The sequence below is a fragment of the Tasmannia lanceolata genome, unplaced genomic scaffold (assembly GCF_043159265.1).
Source record: "Tasmannia lanceolata isolate RefF3 unplaced genomic scaffold, GAP_Taslan_0.1 ptg000037l, whole genome shotgun sequence".
NCBI lineage: Eukaryota > Viridiplantae > Streptophyta > Magnoliopsida > Canellales > Winteraceae > Tasmannia > Tasmannia lanceolata.
This window is the reverse complement of record NW_027518714.1, coordinates 1,810,360-1,834,066: the sequence shown is the minus strand read 5'-3', so window position 1 is coordinate 1,834,066 and position 23,707 is coordinate 1,810,360. Positions and strand designations below refer to the sequence as shown.

Sequence of the window (23,707 nt, the reverse complement as noted above, 5' to 3'; positions counted from 1 at the left end):
TGTCATTCCTTATAAGTAATTAATCAAATCCAGTCTCCAATTTACATTAATTATATAGAACTTTATATTTGTTAATCAACAATCATTCATACGAAAGGGAAAAGCCAATGGCATAAATGATTGGGATTTTTCAAACACAAAATCCTACACAATTTTTCAATTGAGTAGATTGATTTAATTATAAATATTTCTCCTTCCCCATGGCTTCAACTAAACCCTAAGTAATTAGGATTTAGTTATTCATGAAGAAGGGAAGAAAAATAAAAATAAAAGAGATAGATGGGAGAAAGAGTGCCATATATAATTACTTGAAAATAAAACTAAAAGAAAAATAAACTCTCCACTAATTTGAATTGAAACAAAAATACATTAACTTGAACTTGAAAATAAATAACAAAAATAAAAAGAACTTATTCTTTTTCTCCTCCAATCTTTGGTTGAATCTTCCTCCTTCAAGCTTTAGTGTCACCTTGGATTGAACGGTGGATGATTGATCATTGGTTGAGAGTAGAAAAGAAAAAGAACTTGAAAAAGAGCAAGAGAGAACAAAAACAAACTCAGAGAGAGAGAGAGAGAGAGCTTGAGAGTGGTAGAGAGAATGTGTAGAGAATAATAGAGAACAAGCAAAAGCATAAAGAGAGCAAAAGTGTGTGGAGAAGAAAAAGATAGAGCCTTCTTCACTCCAATATGTAGTTTTCTTCACCTTCTATTTTCATCTCCAAGGAAAGACACAATCTTGGCATCTTTTTGTATTTTTGGCAACCCCACTTGTCTTTGGTAATTTGGGAACTTCCACTATTTGTTTGTAATTCCACCAACTTCTTCTTTTCTTCTTTAAAATTTCACCAACTTTGACTTTTCTTTGGTAACTTTTTCACCACTTTTATTGACTTTTTCTCCTTCCTTATGTAGAAATGGGTGGGCTTTTGGGAACTTTCTTTTCTTCTTCATAGTGGGTCCCACTTATATTATATAGAATATCAATACAAGCTAATTAGAAACTACTGTTTTTTTTCTTCAACCCAAAACGTGGAAGAATAAATTTTCCAAATGCGGTAGTTTATTTTCCATAGCAGTTTTCTTCAAATCCCATGTGGGTCCCACTTTTGTTTAATATATATATAAAACACAAAGAAAGGTAGGCCAAATTCGGTGGTTTTAGCAAGATGCCAAAATATCAGTGAAGTTCTTGCTTTCTTCCTCTACTTTCGTGGGTCCCACTTTTGCATGTATGTATATGCATTATATATAAAATCAGAAAATGCTATTTTCTAACAAAAGGGAAACGTGGCTGCTGTGACTCGCTTTTGAAGACTTTTCCAAAATCCAAATGGGACCCACTTTTTTTTTATGAATTTAATTCCCAACCACCTGTAGATACCCCATTTTAACCGAACCCCAATTAGCCATGTTTGGTTGAAAATCCTATCAAATGAATGAGTTGAGACCCCAAATTTTATCCCATGGTACGTCAGGGTCCCACTAGGGTCCCTTTAAAATTTCATTAAAATTCGTTAATGTTTGCCTAGCGAACGAGTGTAGTAGGTAGCATAATGTAAAATAGTGTAGGAATAAGGGGAGTGTTTTATCTTGTTCAGGGGGTGATTCGGTCAATATATTTTACAGTAGATAGGTGTTCCCGGGTAACTAAAGGGGCGGGAATTTGAATTTATGGACCACCACATCTATCTGAGTCAAGGTCAAATATATATAAAGGGAGTTGTCCAAGCAAGTAAAGGGGGGTAAAAATTAAATGATTTTTCTATAAATAGGAGGTTTGGGTCTCATTTACAGGATTCTAATTTTTCGAGAGAGCTTTTAGAGAGAGAAGTTGTGAGAATCCTAGAGAGAGAAAACGGATCTTGCGATGAAACCCTAGCTGTTTTTCCTTTTTCTTCTCCGACTAGTTTTTTTGGCAAACTTGCCAGAGCTCTGGCCTCGCTCCTCTTGCTTTGTTTCACTTCAAATTTGTCTTCTTTTGATTTCTTCTCATTCTTTTTCATTAATCATAGCCTCAAGACCCTAACCCTAGCTTTCCATTTTTCTTATTATTCTTCATCTTCTCCGGCTATTTTCCGGTCGATTCTTGTTCTCCGGCGAGTGAAAAACTTCGGCCAATCCTTTTCTTCACTTGCTTTCTTTGCTATAATTTTGCAAGAAGCTTCGGATCTGTTGTTTCTTCACCTTGAACCCTAAATTTGAATTCTAGATCTTCTAGTCATCTTCTCATAACCTTGGATCTGGATTCTTTTTGTGATTGAAGCTTTGATTTCAGTTCTTTGATTCTTTAAAGAATAGCAAGTCAGATTCAAGCATTTCCGATCTGATTTGGTGATCGTTGGAAAGCTTTAGCAGTTTTTCATCCATCAGATTCTCTGTTAATCACTCAGATCTGTTTTGTTCAGAGTTGAGGAGAAGATTTTGCAGATCGAAGTAGAAGGAAGAGCAGAGGAGTCATTAGAGCAGATCAAATAGAGAAGAAGTGGAGCTAGAGATTATCTTTCAGGTAAGTGAACTAATTACTGAAAAATAATCTTATGCTTGTGAACATAATTATCTTGGTTGATTTAGATGAATTTCTGTTTATTATTTAACTTCCTTATGTCATTGCTATATGATCTACCTTGAGGTTCTCGTAGTAAATTAAATTCAGATTTTATTTTTTATTTCTTATTTTTTTAGATCTGATTTATTCTATAGTTAAATTTGTATGAGATTTTGGAGACAAAGCATAAGAATTTTTAAAATTTAGATCTGAATATCCTGTATTTTTAGTAAGTTTTAACATTTTTTAATTTAGATCTAGATTTAGCTTTTGAATTGATACTTAATGTTACTGCATTACTGCGAATGTTATGGTTTTTGGATGAGAACTTTAATGTTTTGGATGTTGAGACTAGGATCCAAATCTTGTTGAAGATCACTTCAATTTGTAGCTCATATTTCAGTGTAAGAGATTTAGATTAGATTTAATGCTCTGTTTGGCTCATCAATATGTATAGTTGACTTTATAAAAATTGAGATTTGAATATGAATGATGTTCAGTTTTTAAAAAAAAATATACTCTATCCTGTGAAAGATGAAAATGATTTTCAAGTAGATATGTCTGCTTTTTTTCTTGACTCTCTTGTTCGAATGTGTGGAATATGTCACTTGATTTTTGTGATCAGGTAAGTAATTACTTGTTTGTTGAATCCATGATCCTTCTTAAGAGTATTGAAATACATGAAAGAAAATGGGTAAATGCATTAATTATGCTTGATTGATTCGCATAATTCATCAAATATATGTAATTTCGAGTGTAAGTATTTTTCCTTGTTAGTTTCCTGTGTTTTAAAATATATATATATATACTTGACATTTCTTTGTGGTCATTATATGGTTTGGAGCTATATTTTTGAGTATATTGGTTAAAGAGGAATAATGAAGAATTGAACATTTTAAATATTTTAAACTTTGTCCAGCTCATGACCTGTTTATGCAAAGGTGTATTTTTTTTAGAGTATCCAAAACTCTCTGCATTTTCTTTTCTAAAAAAGTATCAATACATGTAAACTTGTATGTGCATATATATGAAAAGGGATAGAGGAAGAGGTTTAAGGTAGGATTATGTGCAACTTTAATGTAGATATCTGCTATCATAGTCCTCTTATAGCTTCAATTTTGGCATTATTCTTTTCACCGTGATATTGGCAACCCATATACCTTGATAATTTCAGCCTTTTCACCACCTTGATTTTGGCAGCCATTACCTTGATATTTGTATTTTTTTTGCTTTGTCATGTGTAGCAGCCCTCATTTTCCTTTTATATGTGTAGCTCTTATTTTGCTTTGCTTACGTGTCAGCTGAATTTTTTAACAAGGTGGTGGAATTATGCTCGAAATATTAGCTTTTTGCTATTAATGCTAGCATACTTCAATGGATACCATAGTCACTACTCATGTACTAGTCAAACAGTTGGGTCATTTTGAATTTTTAGGAGCTTGATCAATAGTGTCAGCATAAAAGCTTTTGAATGTATCAGCTGTTGGAAAGGAGCTTAAATAAATGAATAACTTTTTTATATTTCTAAAGTTGAATAGAATCTGTTTTATCCATTAGACCTTAGTGTCTGAAAAGTTATTGATAGGAGACATTATGTGCTAATGATAATTCTTCCTCCATATTAGCTCTTAATATCTTGAGAAGCTATTCTTCTCTTCAAAGAATCACTTTGAACAAAAGAATCCTTGCTTGATCTTGTATAAATAGTAGTAATAGTGAGATTTTTTCTCTGCCGACTAGAAACACTTTTCTAGTCCGTCGGCCCAAAAAACAGTAGGGGCCCACCTTGTTTGGGTGATGCAAACCATTCATTTGATTGGCCCTGACATAGATAGGGTGTGCATAAAAAATCAGCTCCATAGGACCATCCCAACCCTACAATTTGTGGAGCTTAAAATGGACGGCTCTAAACCTGCACAAATCTGTCCATTTTTTAGCTCCAAAAATAGAATGGTTAGGATTATCCAATGAAGATGATTTTTTAGGTACCCCCTATGTTGGGGATTCTCAAATGAATGCTTTGGATCATCCAAACAATGTGGGCACATGTGTTTTTAGCCGACGGACTAGAAAATGTTTTCTAGTCGGCCGACTAGAAACACTACGCCTATATATATATATATATATATATATATATATATATATATATATATATATATATATATCATTTGTTCAATGAAGTATCAAGGTTTCACGGTGTTTATATCATTGCTCATCATATGGCTGAGTCTATGGGTTCCATGTCAGTAGTTGGCTATGAATTGTATGCATCTTATATGATAAGCTATATGTGGATAACTGTGAGGTCTTGAGTCATTTGGAGCATATCTTTGATTTAGACTCTCAAGTTATATCAGGGGATTTTTAGAAAAGTATTTCTTCTTAGTTCACAGGGACTGAAATCAGCACAAACGTGCTTGGTGATTACACAAGCCCACCTTGTCGTTTGGTTCCTTAATTGATTTAGAGAAGCTTTGATTTATAATTCATAGCAGGTAACATGTTATCGTTTTTTTAATTTTATTTTACCTGATATGTAACAGAGTAATGTTTGGTGATTGCATTAATTGAATTAGCTCCGATCCTTAGAGATTTTTCATGGTCAATCTTTTGGTTGTGTTAACCATTGTAGAAACGAGATGAATTTTTGCTTAACTGTCCAATAGGATTGTGTCCTTGCTAATTTTTTTTTATGTCAGCACTACCATGTTAAAATACCTATCTTGAACCAACCCAGCTTACTTGTTGATTTCTCTATATCTGTTTTTATAATTTGAATAGAGTAAGCTTGGACTTATGGGCTGATTGATCATTTTCTGTGGTCTATCATGGTTAAGGAACCAGATGGGAATTTTTATTCATTTCGATCATTCAAATCAATGGTTGGAAATGCTTTGTGTAGCTAGAGATTTTATCATATGCTGTAAACTTTGTAAGGTTTTGTTCTTTCTGGTGTGGCATATACTATCTCTCTCTTGGACCTTTATCTTATCTTATGAGCATAAATCCAACCCATGATTTGGCACTTGTTATGGACATAAATCCAGCCCATAGCTTGGCACTGTTTTGGCATAAATCCAGCCCATGATTTGGCACCTGTTTTGACATAAATCCAGCCCATGGCTTGGCACTGTTTTGACATAAATCCAGCCCATGATTTGGCACCTGTTTTGACATAAATCCAGCCCATGGCTTGGCACTGTTTTGACATAAATCCAGCCCATGGCTTGGCACTGTTTTGGCATAAATCCAGCCCATGATTTGGCATTTGTTATGGACATAAATCCAGCCCATAGCTTGGCACTGTTTTGGCATAAATCCAGCCCATGATTTGGCACCTGTTTTGACATAAAATCTGTCCATGTTAAGTGAAACAGTTTTGTTACAGGTGTCATTGAACGGTACATTTTGTTTTGATTTGAGAAGCTTGGTGGCTTGTGTTTTTGTAGAAGATTTTTACTGTTTGGTTGTGGTTTGGAATTGTTCTCACATCTTTCCAAATATGTAAGCCCAATTGAAAAGAAAGAGACTCATTTATATTCCTACAATTGCATGTGCTGAAAATCAGTCGTTAAGAGTTAAAATTATTTGAATGGAAGTTTTCTTATTAGCCATAATGAGTAGTTAGGATATTCTTTGTATTTGGCTTGCTGAAAATAATCTACTTTGCCAAATATTATAAACATACATATTATGGGGTATTCTTCTATATGAAAACCAATTATTAAATTATAACAGTTCCATGTAAGAAAAGTATGGTTGATTATTTGTTCATAGATTTGGTCTTTCAGAGCATGTTCTTTGGAGATAATGCTGATAATATTGTAGCTTACCATATGAAATTGATTAACTTCGCTCCTGTGTAATTACTTGTAAATAATAACGGGTCATTCATGTTCGATATCATCAAATAGTCACTATAACAAGATGAAATTAAGTATTGGCATACATGGAGGTAGTGTTATTAAGATGAAGAGTTTAGTTTGCTTCATCTTTGATTTTGCAGATGTAGAGATATAAAATTTTCTTATAAATATTCTTCACAGATTGTAATTATGGTTGTCAAGGCTTTAAGTTAATGTTTGTATTTCATTAGGTCCTCCATTCATTGGGGCGATGAAGGCGTTAGCCCAAGCCCATCCTTAGGGGACTTGCTCAGTCCAAGTAGCATACCCCTCCTTTGTATATAGGAAACTTGCCCAGTCTCATCAGAACCCTTGTTTACGTCATTTGTGTCTCAGAGACAAGCCTTGTCTCATATAGAGAGTTTTTCCTTTAGGAGGCTTACCTAGCCTCATGTTAGAGTGGCCACCTCTTTTAGAGCGAGTCTTTGACTTGGTACTCCCTCCCTAGTGTTATTAGTTATGAGTTTTTCCATTAGAGACTAACTCAGTCATATAGAGCCTTCCCTGCTTGGGATCTTAGATTGTTTTCTCTGTTCTTGGGGCACTAACTTTCTTGTTGTGGATTGTCTCTTTGAGACGCTAGTTGCTTGTTCGGGGTTTCCCCTTTAGCTTTTGGGCTTTGCCCTAGTTTGTGGTTGTACTTGCGTGTTCCCTTTAAGAGTGAAAACATTGAAAGGTCCGAAACATTGGAAAAGCTTTAAAATCCAAAAACATTAGAAATTTGAAACTCAAAAACATTTGAAAACTTTAAAAAATATCAAAAATATTAAAACCGTTAAATCATTTGAAGTGTTAGGTTTTAGTTAGGAGAGTTCGTTTCGAACTACGTTGGCTTGATCCTCTTCCACGAGGTACGTAGTGCAGCTTGGGATACATATCCCAAGTCCAGCCAAACTTTGTAAATAAATCATTTAACCCTTTTAAAAATACCAAAAATCTTCCAAAACATTGTTTTCGAAAAAATCTTCCTCTAGAGTTAGGACTTTGTCTTAGAGAGAGAGTTTCAGAGTTAGGATTTTGTCTTTGATTTGTTGTCTGTTTGTTGTTTGCTTGGTTTAGAGTTAGGGGTTTGTCCTAGAGTTATAGGAGCGCCTCCGTCCGGTCAGTTGGCGATCCATATCGCTGATTGATGACTAGAATATGATACGTTAGTCCACCCTTTGTTTTCCTTAGAAAACACAGCCTAGTTACACATAGGTTGTAGGAACCACCTGCATTAGCTTAGGGCTAATCTGCATTTAGTTAGGGCATATAGGGTGTCCTAAAATCTATAATTCACTGAAATCTAAACGATCGTTCAAGAAACTTTAAGAACTAGTCCGGTCTTTTAGGTCGAGTATAGGATAGAGGTTTAGGTGTCTTAGGCATCCTAGCTTAGAATAAGCGTGAAGAACTACGTTGCTCTGATTCTCGTGGAGGCGGGGATACGTAGGCTTCTTTGGATGAATATCAGACCATCCGAGGACTCGGGCTAAATCGTTTAGAGTCTTAGGATTTGTTGTTTTGTTATGTTGTGTGTTTTGTTATGTTTTCTTACTTTCATGCGCAAACCTTATACCTTTAGCTGTAGCATGCATGTGTTTGCCCACCAGAACTTAGACACCAGTTAGGTATGTCACTCATAACTTAGATATTCTCAGGCGACACTTCTTTCATTTATTTTGTGCGTGATTACTATTTTATCTCCGATACATGCATGATTAGATAGACGTCTTCTCGGAGATATATGTTCCCATTTCACATGATTTTGTCTAAAGTTCTTTGAAATTAATAAAAATGGCATAAGAGACCAAGTGTTCGCACTCGGACGAATTGGGGGTGCTCTTCGGACCTTCTCCATTTGTAATCAGGCACGAACTCATTCAATTCTGGTTATCCATGGTATACAGAGCATATTTGTTTAAGGATCCATGGTCGTATACCATGGATGGCGACTCTGAGTTTGTTTAGGTACGTTTCGAATCCGGCCTTGTTACCGAATCGAGAGGTATCTCTTTTATATCGCCACTCGTGCTATGCTATGAGGGTGGCACTTGTTTCCAGAGTTCCTTGGTAGAGCTCTCCTTCACGCGTGGATGATCGAAGAGGCCGTTGGGGGCTCGTCCCCCACCTCTCTCCCGGATCGGGGTCCACACCACCTCTTCTAAAATTAGAGTTAGAATAAAAATCATAGCTCCTGCAATTCCTAATCCAAGTCTCAATGGGTCCCACTTGAGTGAATTCATTAATAAGGTTACTTAGATTTCCAACAGTTGGGGTTTATTTCCTATCCATGTTGGCCAAATGTCCCTTTTGAATGAAATTCCCAAAATTTTAAAACCTTAAACAATTGGTGGGCCCCACTAATGATATAGACCACCCTTCATGGATTTTACTACCTCCCTCTTCTCTTTCCAGAGTGATAAAAGCTCCTATTAGCCGACTCCCTCTAAATCGCTTCTATAGGTTGATCTAAACCATCCAATTGATGGGCCAAGAAATAAATGGGCGTGTCCTCCAAATCCTTTCCCTAAGATGATCCAGATCATCCAAGTGATGGGTTCTAATGTGAATAATTCGTGCTCCTCAAATTATCTCCGTAGGGTGATCTAAACCGCTCAATTGATGGGCCATGAATTAACGACGCTCCTAAATCATTCTCGTAGGATAATCCGAACTGTTCATATTATAGGTCACAATCTAAATGGACCATACCTTGTAAATTAATTCCATAGCTAATTTGAGCCATCCAAATTAATAGTCCATCATGTAACTTGATTGCAGCCCTTGAATTGTTTAAATTTTTAAAAGAGAATATACAGAGGCACAATAATCATCTTGTATAGAATTCGGCCACCATTGGAGATTGGTTATTTCTTTCAGTATTTGATCTCTTTGGCTTCAAATTTATCCATCTTCTCAATATAACCCTGAAACACAAAAAATACACAAAATACCTTAGTAGCACCGCTTTAATTATCAAATATGCATGCTTTAGTACCTACAATTCACACATAAATGTGCTCATCAGGGTGGTGGCTGATGTGGGTTTTGGGTTAGAAATGGTGGAAATGGAGAAGGGTTTAATGGAGATTGATTTTGGTGGGAGTGGTAGCTCGGTGGTGGTGGGGAGTGGAAATAGAAGATGATAATGGTCGTGGTGGGTCGGAGGCTAGCAAGGTCTTGCGGGAATCCATGGAGGCTTACCGGAGAAAATGGGTTTTGGCTGTGGATTTGATGGAGATGGTGGTTGCTAGGCGTGGAGAAGAAAATGGTGGCTAGCCACCAAAACCCTAATCCCTCCCTCTCCCTCTCTCTCTCTCTTTCTTTCTGTTTTGTAAAAAAAATGCCACCCCTCCCAAAACCCTAACCGATCGGGTTTATAAAAAAAAAGGAGTGATATTCGACCCCTTTTCTCCCCCGGACAGCCCCCTCCAATGCATTTCTCGCTGTTCTTTTTATACTAATAGGGGAGTCTAAGTAGAGGACAGGGCGAAAATTTTCTTTTCCTATATTCCTAGCTCACTGATTAGATCCAATGGCCACCAAAGATTGCTTGTGAATGAAGCAACATAAAATTGCCAAGAGTGCCCTCTTTTACGTGGGAAATGACGTATTTCACCCTCCCTTTCCGAACTTGCACCACGACACTGTCTTAGCTCGTTTGCTAGGCAAATGTGCACGGATCTTGACAAAATTTTACAGGGACTTTGGTGGGACCCTAAGCTAGCCTAGGGTGTAATTTGGGGTCCTAACACACTAATTTGAAAAAGTTGTGCACAAAAATATGGAGGTGCAGGGCACGGTCAAAATGGGGTGTCTACAGGCACATAGGGGTAGTTTTACCATTATAAAGAAGCAGAAAGCCGAAAAAAAAAACAAGGAAAATAATGTTAAAGTCAGAAAAGATTATTTGTTCGGTTCCACTCTCAAGGTTACCATATCCTTATTCTATAGGAATGATAGATGCAAGGGTGCCCTTGCATAAAGAGCCAGAAAAGGGTTCTTGATTGGATCCACGTCATTAAGTACAACCGATTTAAAAAGGTTACCGAAAATGATGCGGATCCATCTTTTCTGTCTCTTTATGCAAGGATGCCCTTGCATGTATCATTCCTCATTCTACCATATATATCATCGGTGGTAACAGTAGTCTTGCAGTTTTGCATAGTGTAGATAGATTTACAAACCGTTAATTTGACTATGGTGATTCTTGGGGGTAATATCTGTCAACCAATAAGAAGATGAAATGTGGCACTTGAAATCTCAAAAGCATTTAAGACAACTCTGGTTGTTTCATTGTGCTTTCGGAAGCCCTGGAAACAATAATGCTCTGCTTGGTTGCTCATTTTGGGGGGGATTGTAGGAGTTTCAAATGCTTGAGATCTTCCAAAGATCTCCCCGAAGCATGTTTGGTTGTCATTTAGACCTTTGATCGCTAGACAACTTCTAGACATTATTATTGCATTTTATCCTAGATGGTGCCTACGTGGCGGAGATGTTCCCCCCATAATTTTCTCCCATTTTTTCACCAAAATGGAGAAATTTGTGTGGGGAATTAGGAGAAGATTCTTGTCTTATTCTTTTTCTCTCTTTCTGTCTCTTCCCTTTCTGTCTCTTCCGTGATAACGACACTATACATCTTCTGCTATTTTTCTCGCACAATCAAACACTACTCACAAATCTTCCTCCTAATCTTCTCCCCATCTTCCATGCTTGTCTTTTTCTCTTTGACTTCTTCTTCTACTAATCTCCCATCCATCTACAAGCAACCAAACAGAGCATAAGGGCACGTTTGGCTACCATGAATTATTTTTTCATGATAAATGGGGGTCTCCAAATGGAGACGAGGGTGAAGTAGCTAAAATTCTAGAAACAAAAACCGGTAATTAGTCTCTTCGGCAATGAGAAGCGGCAAAAAATCAGGAGTTTTTTTTCCTGATTTTTAGCCCTTCTGACCACTTGAGACGCTAGTTTCCTATATTTTTGTTTCTTGACTATTAGCCACTTCTCCCACCCAATCCCTCTCTCACCACTTGGAGGTACCAATTTACCATTAAAAAAATTCCATGGTAGCCAAATGTGCCCTGAAAGTCATGAGCCACCTCAGGAGGATAAACTTGGAAAGTGTCATTCCATGAAACTCGCCCAAGTAGGCAAAACTCCGTAAAAGTAAAATGCTTGGGACTCTGGTCTGTAAAAGGTGGACAAACTTAGAGACGTGCTCCTTTTGACTCTCTCATATTCTAAAGCTCGTCCTCCTTTTTAGCTCTTGTCTTATCATAGCGCTCAACTCATATTTTTGCCATGTCTGAGTCAGGCATCAGATAGCTCTTCGGTGTCCAACTCTAGTCCTCTTTCGATTATCTTCTGTTCTGTGTTCATAGATCGCCTTTCCATAAGCCAACTCAGTGCGAGTCCTTGTGCCGAGAACCGGTCTAGATTTCAGCGCAACAATGATCCTTGGATAACTCTGTTTTTAGCCATGCTTTCTCTCCACAACCGGCGCTACCATACGAAGGATCCGTATAACATTAATGTCGTGTGGGTAGGGTTAGAAATCACATTATTGCCATGTGGGTAGGTTGGACAGGCTAACTCCCTGCTGGAGTCATGTCCCTATCTATTTATAGGCTTTGAATTTTGATAGCGACACAATTTTTGTAAATCCTTCATTTTTCATTTTTATAATTTAGTGACCTCTCTATGTTAATAGAAAATGACGTATCCTCTTTTAAGAATTCTTCCCTCAATGAGTTAATAACTTGTCTATATTAATACAAGTGTACTCAGCAAGGCTTCTCATTCTTAGGGTAGAAACATGGGAAAAGAGAGACCAAGAGTCTTCCTATACTCATTCCTACCCTCTCAAGTCACATGGCCTAATATATGTAGGTGAAGTGTTAAACATCATTCAATTATGAATTTTTTTTCCACAAAGCATATAAATGAATTAATGGTTTCTTTTATTAATGAACAAGTGGCATCCTAATGGAACCGAAGGACAGAAGAAAAGAATCGCAGTATCTGAGTTTTTACAAAACATCACCTAAGATGGATCCAATTAATTAATGTTTCATAAAATCTCCAATAATAATCACGTTCATATTTTTCCTTTTATAAATCTACAAGAGTTCCTTCAACAAAAGAATCCTAACTACTAAATAACTCCTAAAGATATTCTAAAAGCTAAAGGAAAAATTGCCAATGGGGGATATCAAAATACGAGAATTGCCAACGGGACACACTTTTGAAAAATTGTTAAAGAGGGTTGATAACCCTCTTTTGAGAGTTTGAGAACCCCGTTTAGAGGGTTGATAACCCCCTTTCAGAGACTTGATAACCACCATTTCGTCACTCTCTAAAAATTTTCCAAAAGTGTGTCCCCTGTTGGCAATTCTCGTATTTTGGCAATTTTTCCAAAGCTAAAAACTGATTGGTTGTGAGGGATAAAGACAAGATTTACAAAACAAAATCTTTGAAATGACTAAGTTCGGTGATACATCTTCTTGGCTAAATTAATGGCAGAGGAGTCTTGGATATAGGTGTAGATATAAAATGCGTCTGCATCACATCCACCTATAATATTGTCTCCCTATGGAGAAGATTTCTTGAGCACACCCAATTTAAGCAAGCACCCACCAAATGAAAGCTTTAGATGATCCAACTATGTGGGCCCTACTGCATTTGTTTAAAAATACCATCATGTACGTGCGGTCCCCAAATAATGAGAATTTATATGGTGGATGGCGTGCCGCCCCAAAAAACAGTGGGGCCCACTTTATTTGGGTGACCTAAACCGTTCATTTGTTGGGACATGACGTGTATAAGGCGTGCACAGAAAATCTTCTCCATAACCCTTTTCTCTGTGAAGGATTTTATACTGTGCCGCCCATTTTAAACCTCCACAAATCGGAGGGTTAGGATCATTCTATGGAGAAAATTTTCTAGGCACACTCCACATCTATATCCCGGCCCAACAAATGAATGGTTTGGATCGCCCAAAAAATGCGGGCCCACTGTTTTATTTGGCTGCCCGTGTATGCACGTCGGTCCTCCCTATAATATATTCCCCGTTGTTTCCCGACTAAGGCTAAAATCGTAAGTCAGACATAGAAATTCAAATAACATGAACAACATGAATAAAGGTCCCTTTCTATAAACACTAACAGTAACCAACCGTTTTTTAAAAATCTGTCAATCCTAGACTCTCCTTCGCAGGTAGATTTGTATTCCCTTCTCTCTTCCTCTCTACATTTCTTGAAAGTGTTTGTTTTCTTATCCTGAAACCCTAGATCTGTCTTGAGAATCTATTAATAATCGTTGAATTTGTAACCACATTTGCATTTTAACAGCTAAAAATCGCTTCTTCTATTAAATTCGTCCTCATTGACTCTTTTTTTTTTTTTTTTCCGCAACTTGCATTTAAATATTTGTAGAATGAGAATGCAATGAATATAGTTGAGTAGGAAACCTCGGATGTAGCTGTGGGAGCGTTGCCCAGTTTTCTTGTACGGTTATGTTTCTCTCTTTTTCTTTTTAGGGATAATTACATTTACACCCCCTCTAGTTTCTGACACATTCACTTCAACGCTATAGTTTAAAAAGTGACAAAGACATCCTCTCTAGTTTCGTTTTGTTTAAGGTTTGCCCCCTCAGCTGAAGGTTCGTCCATAGATTGAAGGGTTAGGAAGATCCGATAGAGCTGATTTTTTGGGCACACCCTATCTATGTCAGGACCCATCGAATGAACGCTTTGGATCATCCAAATAATGTGGGCCCATACCCGAATCCAAAGCGTTTGGTAGTGTTTGGATTCGGGTATGGGCCCACATTATTTGGATGGTCCAAAGCGTATTTGTGTTTTTCTAGTAATTGGGTTGTTTTCTTTCAAAAAAAAATAAAAATTGATTCATTCTTGATAACTGTCAATTTCTGTTGTTGAGACTTTGAGAGGCTAGATTTTTTTTTTCTTTTTTGTTCATTGTGTTTTGAATTACAACACTGGATAAGGAACTTTTACTTGGTCTTTGGAGGACAGGATGCGGCACAGCACTTGAACTTTAATCCATTCCTAGAGACCATTAACTGATGTAACTTTGATTTCTAAAGGCTATTGATTGGGATGCTATGCGGTAGATAGGATTCTTTTTTATTAATGTTAATAATGGAAAGAGACCATTATATTGCCATTCATGTTTTTTCAGATATTTGGGTTATTTTACTTCGTTTCATACCAAATTTTCCTCCTAATAGACTCCTTTGGTGGTATCAGGAAAAGTGCAAAGTAGGATTATAAAGGGGCTTCGTCATGGCTCCCGAGAAGGATACTTTTGACCTTTCAGGACCCACAGATCTTACCCATATTGATTGGTACGACATTTATTTCCATTTTTTATTAAATCAAATAACAAGCACATCCTTATTCTGGGAAATATACAATTCACAGATTATGCCAACTGCTATCTTCTTTATTTAGTCGGGGTTATCCTGTTTATTGCTGCGAGGAGAAGTTAGACACACACCCCCCCTCCCCCCCCTCTCTCCTCCTCCTCCTCCCTCTCTCTCTCTCTCTCTCTCTCTCTCAACCTATGTTTCTTGTTTAATGAAACTGCAATACACAGGATTTTTAGATATGATGAAACTTCATGGACATCAACAATCCACCATGCTCAGTTTCAACTTATTTTATGCAAGTTGAAAGTGAAATTATTGACAAGTTTGCAGGAAGTGTTTAAACTAAAGTTGATACAGAAATTAGTGATGATATAATGGGAACAGTTCCAGGGATTTTTGTGATATCATAAAGCTTCATCAGATTAGGGTAGAGGCTTATGCGCCGCTTTACCCTGGAAGGAAAATGAGCTTTGCTCCCCCTATTAGTAAGGGCGCTAGGCGCTCCCGTGACCTGAAAACTGCAGGTTCGAATCCTGTCCCCGCCCAATCACAGTCTAAAGTTTGCCGCTCTTCGAGTAAAGAAAGAGATTGAGAAGCACGTCTAAGAAAGTTGGCCTATCTTAACTTATGATATATACTAATTAATTACACCCTGGGGGAGGATCTCATAAGGATCCGCGGAGAGCCTTTCTGACGATTCGATCTTTCTTCTTCTATGATTCAAAATCCCCCTGAACAACCGAGTTCTCGGTCCGGGGAAAGAAAAGGCCCTATTAGTAAGGCAAAATGCTGGCTGGCACGGCAAGACTGAAGGAGGGGTTCTTTAGCCAACCACCCCCTAAATCCCCCTGCGAGGGGGACTTAATCCACTGCTTGAGGGGTGGTCTCCATAGATCACTTTAGTCCATCATATCTCGTCTTTCGTATTGGCGAAGCACGGATATCAGTTACTCAATTAGTGCGGTTAGTGCGTTTTTAGCGTATTAGTGCTGTTATAGTGGTACTGTTACTATAGCTCAATTAGTGCTATTATAGCGTTTCAACTTATTTAAGCAAGTTGAACATGTTAGATATCATTTACTAAAGCTTGTGTGGAGTGTTCAAAGTTGATACAGAAATAACTGAGACATAATTTCCTTTGGAATGTTTCTGTAATTGTTTCCTAGGAAAAAGAGTGCTTTCTTGTGTGGTCCATGTACCTTAAATGTCATCTCGATAGGTCTGATGTAATCTAGGGCTTTAATGATGAATCCTTGCAAGACCAACAGGATTCAAGCCAGTACTTCTATAAACCCTTCTATACGACACGGATCTCTCAAATCTCAGAGTGGCAAATCTGAAGCTACATGGTGATTTTCAATTTTCATACATCAAAAGCACACGACTAAAATAAAACAGAACGTATGTTGCAATGCTACTTGCTAGAGCATGATGCAACTTACTGGAGCTGCAAGATTAAAAACCCAAAACCTTTTTATTTTTAAAGGAGAAAGCTATTTTTTCTAAATAGTTTTCAAATGCGGTGGGAAAAACTCTATCTTCTTCTCCTCATATCACCTTTTTTATGTATGGAGTTCCATGACCAAAATCAATGCGCTCTAGTGTCTTCATTTCGTTAAACACACGCAGGATGAAAGATATTTAGAACTTTTAATGATTTTCAAGAAACATTGGGATCTTCTCTGAATATAGGACTTTCTCCTTTTCTGATTTTTTTAATGACTTCATTTCATTAAAAACATAGACCTAGGAAAAAACATTGGGATATTGGGCTTCTCATTTTCTGATGGTTGACTTTAATTCTCGAACGAAACAGCACAATAGTGGAAGCTCCTTTTCCAAGTGTAAGTTGATTTCAAACCGGTTGTAGATAATCCTGCTTGAGGTTGGCAGCTTGCATCAAGCAGAGGTCCTTTCTGTCCTCACATACACTCCAGGGCAAATACAGTTCCAATTTATCCAGAAATTTTTTAGATGTGAAAAACCACTTGAGAGGATACTGAATCATTCCCGCAACCCAACTATTCTCCTAGAAAAATAATAATCTTCTATTCATGTTTAACAGGAATATCCCAGCTCACCGGAGATCAGTTGCCGCTAGCTTGGTCCAGGGTGTGTACGTCTTAGAGCGTGATCGCCAAAAAAATCGCCTAGAGCATGAAGCTCTTGCACCTGCTTGGTGGGAATTTTTCCATTTCCAATTACTCCGTAAGCTTGTTGATGATGCCGATTTGTCCATCTTTGGTGCAATTTATGAATTAAAATCTCCAACTTCGGATCAAAATCACTCAGCAGCCCAAGCTCCACGATTTGTCATCGCTTTTCGTGGCACCATCATTAAGCTGGATTCCTTTTTACGGGACCTTAAACTGGACCTTCTTTTCATCCTGAACGCCTTTCATAAGACCTCCCGTTCTAAAATTGCAATGCAAGCAGTCAGAAACTTGGTTTCAGACGTCGGAAACTCAAATATTTGGTTAGCGGGCCATTCTCTAGGATCAGCCCTGGCAATGCACACTGGAAAGAACATGGCGATAGTTGGTGATTTTCTCAAAACATTTCTCTTCGACCCACCATTCGTTTCGGCCCCAATTGAAAGAATCAAAACTGAGAAATTGAAAAAGAGAATCCGAATTGCAAGTAGTTTGATCACGGCTGGGCTCACTGTTGCTATGAAAGGTCGACATGCGAGTCCTTCATCCGAGAATTCCTTTACCAAATTATCTGAGTGGAGTCCACATTTGTTCGTGAACCCAGCCGACATTATTTGCTCGAGGTATGTTGGCTATTTCAAGCACAGGGAAGAAATGGAGAAGATTGGATTAGGAGGGATTGAGAGACTGGCTACACAGAACTCTATCAGGGATCTGTTCTTGACTGCATTTGGAAGAGAATCTAAGCTATTACACCTTATTCCATCTGCGAAGCTCACCGTTAATCTGACACCTTCGCCATATTTAAGACGAGCTCATGGCATTCGCCATGGCATTCGCCAATGGTGGAGGCTGGATTTAAATCTCGAGTGCAAGCAGTACTATTATAAGTGAAGGCAACAGATCATTTATCTGCTATTTTTGTGTGGGGATGAAGGGAGGGCTTTTGTTTTTCTTCTTGTCAGCAATTGAAAAACCTATTATCATTTTTGTTGTTGTTTATATTTAATATGATTTCGATTTAGGGAGGTTGATATATTTACACTCCCTTCTATGATAGATATTCTCTTTCTTTTAAACTTCTTTGATTGGTTATGATCGCTCACTGGGAATTTGTAAATCCAAAAAAGGATTTTAAAAACGAGGGGATTGTGTATTTATCAAAATGACAGCTGATTTGGTGGGGGATTTGAGCTCTCTTCATTTTCTAGCGCACGTGTAATGATGGTGGTTACCCATTTTGCTGGCATCCCTCTTTTATATTTATACAGTATGCAAATTGTACTGGGGTAAAAGGTCAGCCGTATAATTTTATATCTAAAAAATGCATAATTGGTTCCTTTTATTTTTGGTACTGATATCAGCCCGTTTTGCCACGTCATTTTCCTTTCCTTTCCCACGGTATGAAACAACTGAACACAGCCTTAGGGTGTTTATGACGCTGGTCCCACATATAGGGTAAGTTCACTTGCTTCTTGTTGTCTCATTCATATACTCAGGAGGAAGCTTCCTGGGGGCGAGGTTTGAACTTCAGGTGGTGGGAAGGGCTTCATGATTCAGATCTTCTCACAGGGCAAAGAAATTGAAGGGGAATGGGAGTTGGATGCTGCAGAACCGCGTTAGTATACAGTGGCCCCTTACTAACTGGGGCTGCCCCTTCATGATCACATAATCGGCTATAGCCCTCAAAGCCAAATGGCCTTTCTTATGAATGTTTGAATGACAAATAAGATATAGTGTTTATAGGCGACGGGCCAGCCCTTTTTATGCGCCGCATTACCCTAGAAGGAAAATTAGCTGTGTTCCCCCTATTAGTAAGGGTGCTATGCGCTCTCGTGGTTCACGAGAAGGGAAAAAGACTCATCTTTTGTTGTATTAAAAGACTCGTCTTTTGGTAATGGCACTTGCACCAAGTTTTATAACTTTCTGTCTGGCAAGTAGAAAACTTGATGACCTCATACTGCAATAGTCAGGCGGGAGTCTCCTTGTCTGCATTTACCATTGGTGTCACTGCCACTACCACACCGGAGTTGATAGCTACTTTGAGAACAACAACGGATTACACTTAAATGACCGAAGAAAGTTTCGTGTGAACGTGCGTACGATATATACTTATATACAATATGTGCTTTGAACAACATTAATGTTCACAAATACGTACTTTGAACAACATTTCCTAAGAATTCACTCACTTATATCTATTGGATTTTTGTATTAAATATTAACATTAAGAGATTATAAATTACTTATGCTGGTTCCTGGTCTCAGCAATAACATGTAAGAGATCATATTTTGGGAGTTTGAAAGAGATTATATTAGAGGAGGAATGCTAAATGCACTTCGGTCATGTTCCACCAATGTAGGCTCCCTTTCATCCGATTTTTGTCATTTAGACATTTGACCACTAGACAACTTCTAGACATCATTATTGCATTTTATCCTAGATGGTGCCTACGTGGCGGAGATGTTCCCCCCATAATTTTCTCCCATTTTTTCATTAAAATGGAGAAATTTGTGTGGAGAATTAGGAGAAGATTCTTGTCTTATTCTTTCTCTCTCTTTTTGTCTCTTCCCTTTCTCTCTCTTCCATGATAACGACACTATACATCTTCTGCTATTTTTCTCGCACAATCAAACACTACTCACAAATCTTCCTCCTAATCTTCTCCCCATCTTCCATGCTTGTCTTTTTCTCTTTAACTTATTCTTCTACTAATCTCCCATCCATCTACAAGCAACCAAACAGAGCATAAGGGCCCGTTTGGCTGCCATGAATTATTTTTTCATGATAAATGGGGGTCTCCAAATGGAGACGAGGGTGAAGTAGCTAAAATTCAGGAAACAAAAACCGGTAATTAGTCTCTTCAGAAATGAGAAGCGGCAAAAAATCAGGAGTTTTTTTTCGTGATTTTTAGCCCTTCTGACCACTTGAGACGCTAGTTTCCTATATTTTTGTTTCTTGACTATTAGCCACTTCTCCCACCCAATCCCTCTCTCACCACTTGGAGGTACCAATTTACCATTAAAAAAATTCCATGGTAGCCAATTGTGCCTTGAAAGTCATGAGCCACCTCAGGAGGATAAACTTGGAAAGTGTCATTCCATGAAACTCACCCAAGTAGGCAAGACTCCGTAAAAGTAAAATGCTTGGGACTCTGGTCTGTAAAAGGTGGACAAACTGAGAGACCTGTTCCTTTTGACTCTCTCATATTCTAAAGCTCGTCCTCCTTTTTTTTTATTTTTTTTATTTTTTGATAGGTAAAGCTCTTGTCTTATCATAGCACTCAACTCATATTTTTGCCATGTCTGACTCAGGCATCGGATAGCCCCTCAGTGTCCAACTCTAGTCCTCTTTCAATTATCTTCTGTTCTGTGTTCATAGATTGCCTTTCCATAAGCCAACTCATTGCGAGTCCTTGTGCCGAGAACCGGTCTAGATTTCAGCAGCAACAATGATCGTTGGATAACTCTGTTTTTAGCCCTGCTTTCTCTCCACAACCGGCGCTACCATACGAAGGATCCGTATAACATTAATGTCGTGTGGGTAGGGTTAGAAATCACATTAATGCCATGTGCGTAGGTTGGACAGGCTAACTCCCTGTTGGAGTCATGTCCCTATCTATTTATAGGCTTTGAATTTTGATAGCGACACAATTTTTGTAAATCCTTCATTTTTCATTTTTATATTTTTTGATTTGAACTGATGTTTTCAATAGAGAAAGGGCGCTAATATCCCCCCCACGCCCCTCCTTGTAGGCTATTTTCCCCCCTTGACGGCTGGCTAACGTTAAACGTTAGGATATGTCACTTTCCCACTATTTGACCGGTCTCTCTCTCTCTCTCTCATCATTTGACCGGTCTATCTCTCTCTCTCTCCACTCACACAACAGGAACAGTTGGTGGGCCCAACAGAAACCGTTGGTGGAATGGTGGGCCCATCTTTACACAACGTAGGCCCCCCCATACCATTGTAGGATAATCCAAACCATCCATTTGATGGCCATAAACGTAAATAGGTTCCGTCCCAAAATATCATTTCCATATGCAGATCCTAGCCCTCCAATCTAAGTAGAAACTACATCTTATACAACCTCTATAGATTGTAGGGTTGTGATCATCCTATGGAAATGATTTTTGGGGCACAACCTATTTACATTGTGGCCCATCAAATGAATGGTTTGGATCATTCTATGGAGTTGGTCGTAAAGTAACATTAAGGCCCGTCCACAACATAGGACGATCCAAGCCGTCCATGGTTTGGATAATCCTATGGAGTTGGTAACATTAAGGCCCAATCGTAGGCCCCACCGATTTTTTTTCAAATTGAAGCGTGCCGTCCACAACATAGGATGATCCAAGCCGTCCATGGTTTGGATCCTCGTATGGTGTGGTTCGTACAGTAACATTAAGGCCCAATTTAGGCCCCACCCATATTTTTGAAAATGAAGTGTACCGTCCAGACCATAGGATGATCCAAGCCGTCCATTTGATGGGCCATAACGTAAATGGGTTGTGCCCCCCAAAAGGGTTGGCCCATCAAATGAATGGTTGAGATCATCATGTGGCCGTACAGTAACATTAAGGCCCAATCGTAGGTCCCACCGATATTTTTCAAATTGAAGCGTACCGTCCACAACATAGGATGATCCAAGCCGTCCATGGTTTGGATCATCCTATGGTGTGGTTCGTACCAATTTAGGCCCCACCCATATTTTTGAAAATGAAGTGTACCGTTCAGACCACCGTCCATTTGATGGGCCACAATGTAAATAGGTTGTGCCCAAAAAATCATTTCCGTAGGATGATCACAAACCTACAATCTATAGAGGTTGCATAAGATGTAGTTTCTATTTAGATTGGAGGGCTAGGATCCGCCTATGGAAAAATATTTTGGGACGCAACCTATTTATGTTTATGGCCCATCAAATGGACGGTTTGGATTATCCTATGGTGTGGTATGGGCGGGGCCTACGTTGTTCAAAGATGGGCCCACCATTCCACCAATGGTTTCTGTTGGGCCCACCAACTGTTCCTGTTGTGTGTGTGTGTGTGGAGAGAGAGAGAGAGAGAGAGAGAGAGAGGGCGGTCAAATGGTCGGAATACGTTAGCCGTCAAGGGGACCGGGGCGGGGGGGTTGGGATATCAGCGCCCTAGAGAAATGATGTTGTTGCCTTGTACATTTATCTAGCGCAACACCCATCTCTTTAATACGTATATTTTAATTAAGTAGAACATGTGATTTTTATAATTTAGTGACCTCTCTATGTTAATAGAAAATGACTTATCCTCTTTTAAGAATTCTTCCCTCAATGAGTTAATAACTTGTCTATATTAATACAAGTGTATTCAGCAAGGCTTCTTATTCTTAGGGTAGAAACATGGGAAAAGAGAGACCAGGAGTCTTCCTAAGGCTCCGTTCAGTTGCGTTACTTAAAAAAGTAGGAGATTTTAGAGACTTTCTTCCTTTCCAAACTTTTTCTGGAAATTCTTGCAATCGAAACATGAACTAAGCGATTCCACATAGCTTTAGAAAACTTGATTCCCAGTCGTTTACGCGTTGGATTTTAAGAAACGGGCCTCATGGATCAGGTTTGCTGAGCACAACCACGTGGGCACAGATAAAAAAGAATGGTTGGTGGTAGGACAGACCGGCAAGCGAGCACCTCCGACTTCTCGGGCTACCCGGGCTACGGCCCCCCGCGAAGGACGAAGTGAGCGGCTGGCCTCACAGGTGGAGGTCGGGGCGGCCGTGGAGCGAACTTCGCCCCACTCGGACCGTTCAGACCCTACCCCGACCCCAAGGGAGATGCGGGCCCTTTTTCAAGAAATGACTGCTGTAGTTGCGCAGTTCAGGAATGCGGCCCCCGCACTCCAGCAACACCCAGTCGAGGTTTCTCGACCCGTTCAGAGGGGAGAAAGCTCCCGCAGAGAACGCGCGTCTCCACCCCGGGACCAAACTCGTCACTCCACAAGAAGAGACCACCGCTCGCGGGACAGGAACGTGCGCCCTGAGCCTCGTCAGCATCACCGGTCACGATCTCCCTCCGTGCAGAAACGTGGCAGCAAGAGAGACCCTATGCACGGAGAGGGATCGCGGCACCGGCGAAGGAGTCCCCTCAGCCAGTCCGGATCCGCAAGGAGCCCATCAGCCATAAGGAGTAGACCTGTCCGTCTGGCCGAACAGAGGGATGATCCGATGTTACTGAGAATCCAGAAGATCGATAATAGAATCGAAGAGCTGGCTAGAGATCATGGCCGCCCTGCTTCAAGGATCTTCAGTAGCAATCCCCCTTTCACAGACAGGGTACTCGGTGCGGCAGTCCCCTTGGGCTTCAAGATGCCGCAGATCCCGCAGTACGATGGGACCACCGATCCCGTGGATCATCTGCAGACCTTCAGGACCACGATGCTTCTCCACGGGGCGTCGGACGGGTTCCTTTGCAGGGCACTCCCCACCACATTAACTGGGGCCGCGAGAGACTGGTACTCACGGCTGAAGCCCAAGTCTGTGGACAATTTCGACGACTTCGGGGACGACCTGGCCCGGCATTTCATGAGCAGCAGAAGACCTCGAAAGACAACGGCTTCACTGATGGCTCTGAGGCAGGAAGACGGCGAGGCCTTAAAAGCGTTCGTTGGCCGGTTCAACAGGGAGGCCCTGCAGGTACCCAACCTGGACCCCTCCGCGGCAACGAATGCTCTTCTGGCCGGAGCCCGGTCCACCGACT

General features: G+C 39.4%; 1 protein-coding gene across 2 annotated transcripts in view; it reads left to right on the top strand.

Moving 5' to 3' along the window:
* The first annotated feature begins 1,818 nt into the window (after nucleotides 1–1,818).
* The window catches only part of LOC143860411 (GDSL esterase/lipase At4g10955-like), a 38,109-nt gene continuing 16,220 nt past the window's right edge, over nucleotides 1,819–23,707 (top strand). The window contains exons 1-3 of one of the 2 annotated variants that reach the window (XM_077371021.1): nucleotides 1,819–2,506; nucleotides 14,705–14,802; nucleotides 16,892–17,967. In XM_077371021.1, the coding sequence (XP_077227136.1) occupies nucleotides 14,741–14,802; nucleotides 16,892–17,873 (1,044 nt within the window). In that variant the 5' untranslated portion in view covers nucleotides 1,819–2,506; nucleotides 14,705–14,740 and the 3' untranslated portion in view covers nucleotides 17,874–17,967. Of the gene's footprint in view, nucleotides 2,507–14,704; nucleotides 14,803–16,891; nucleotides 17,968–23,707 lie in introns of those variants that run through there. The other variant, XM_077371024.1, reaches the window with a different exon arrangement.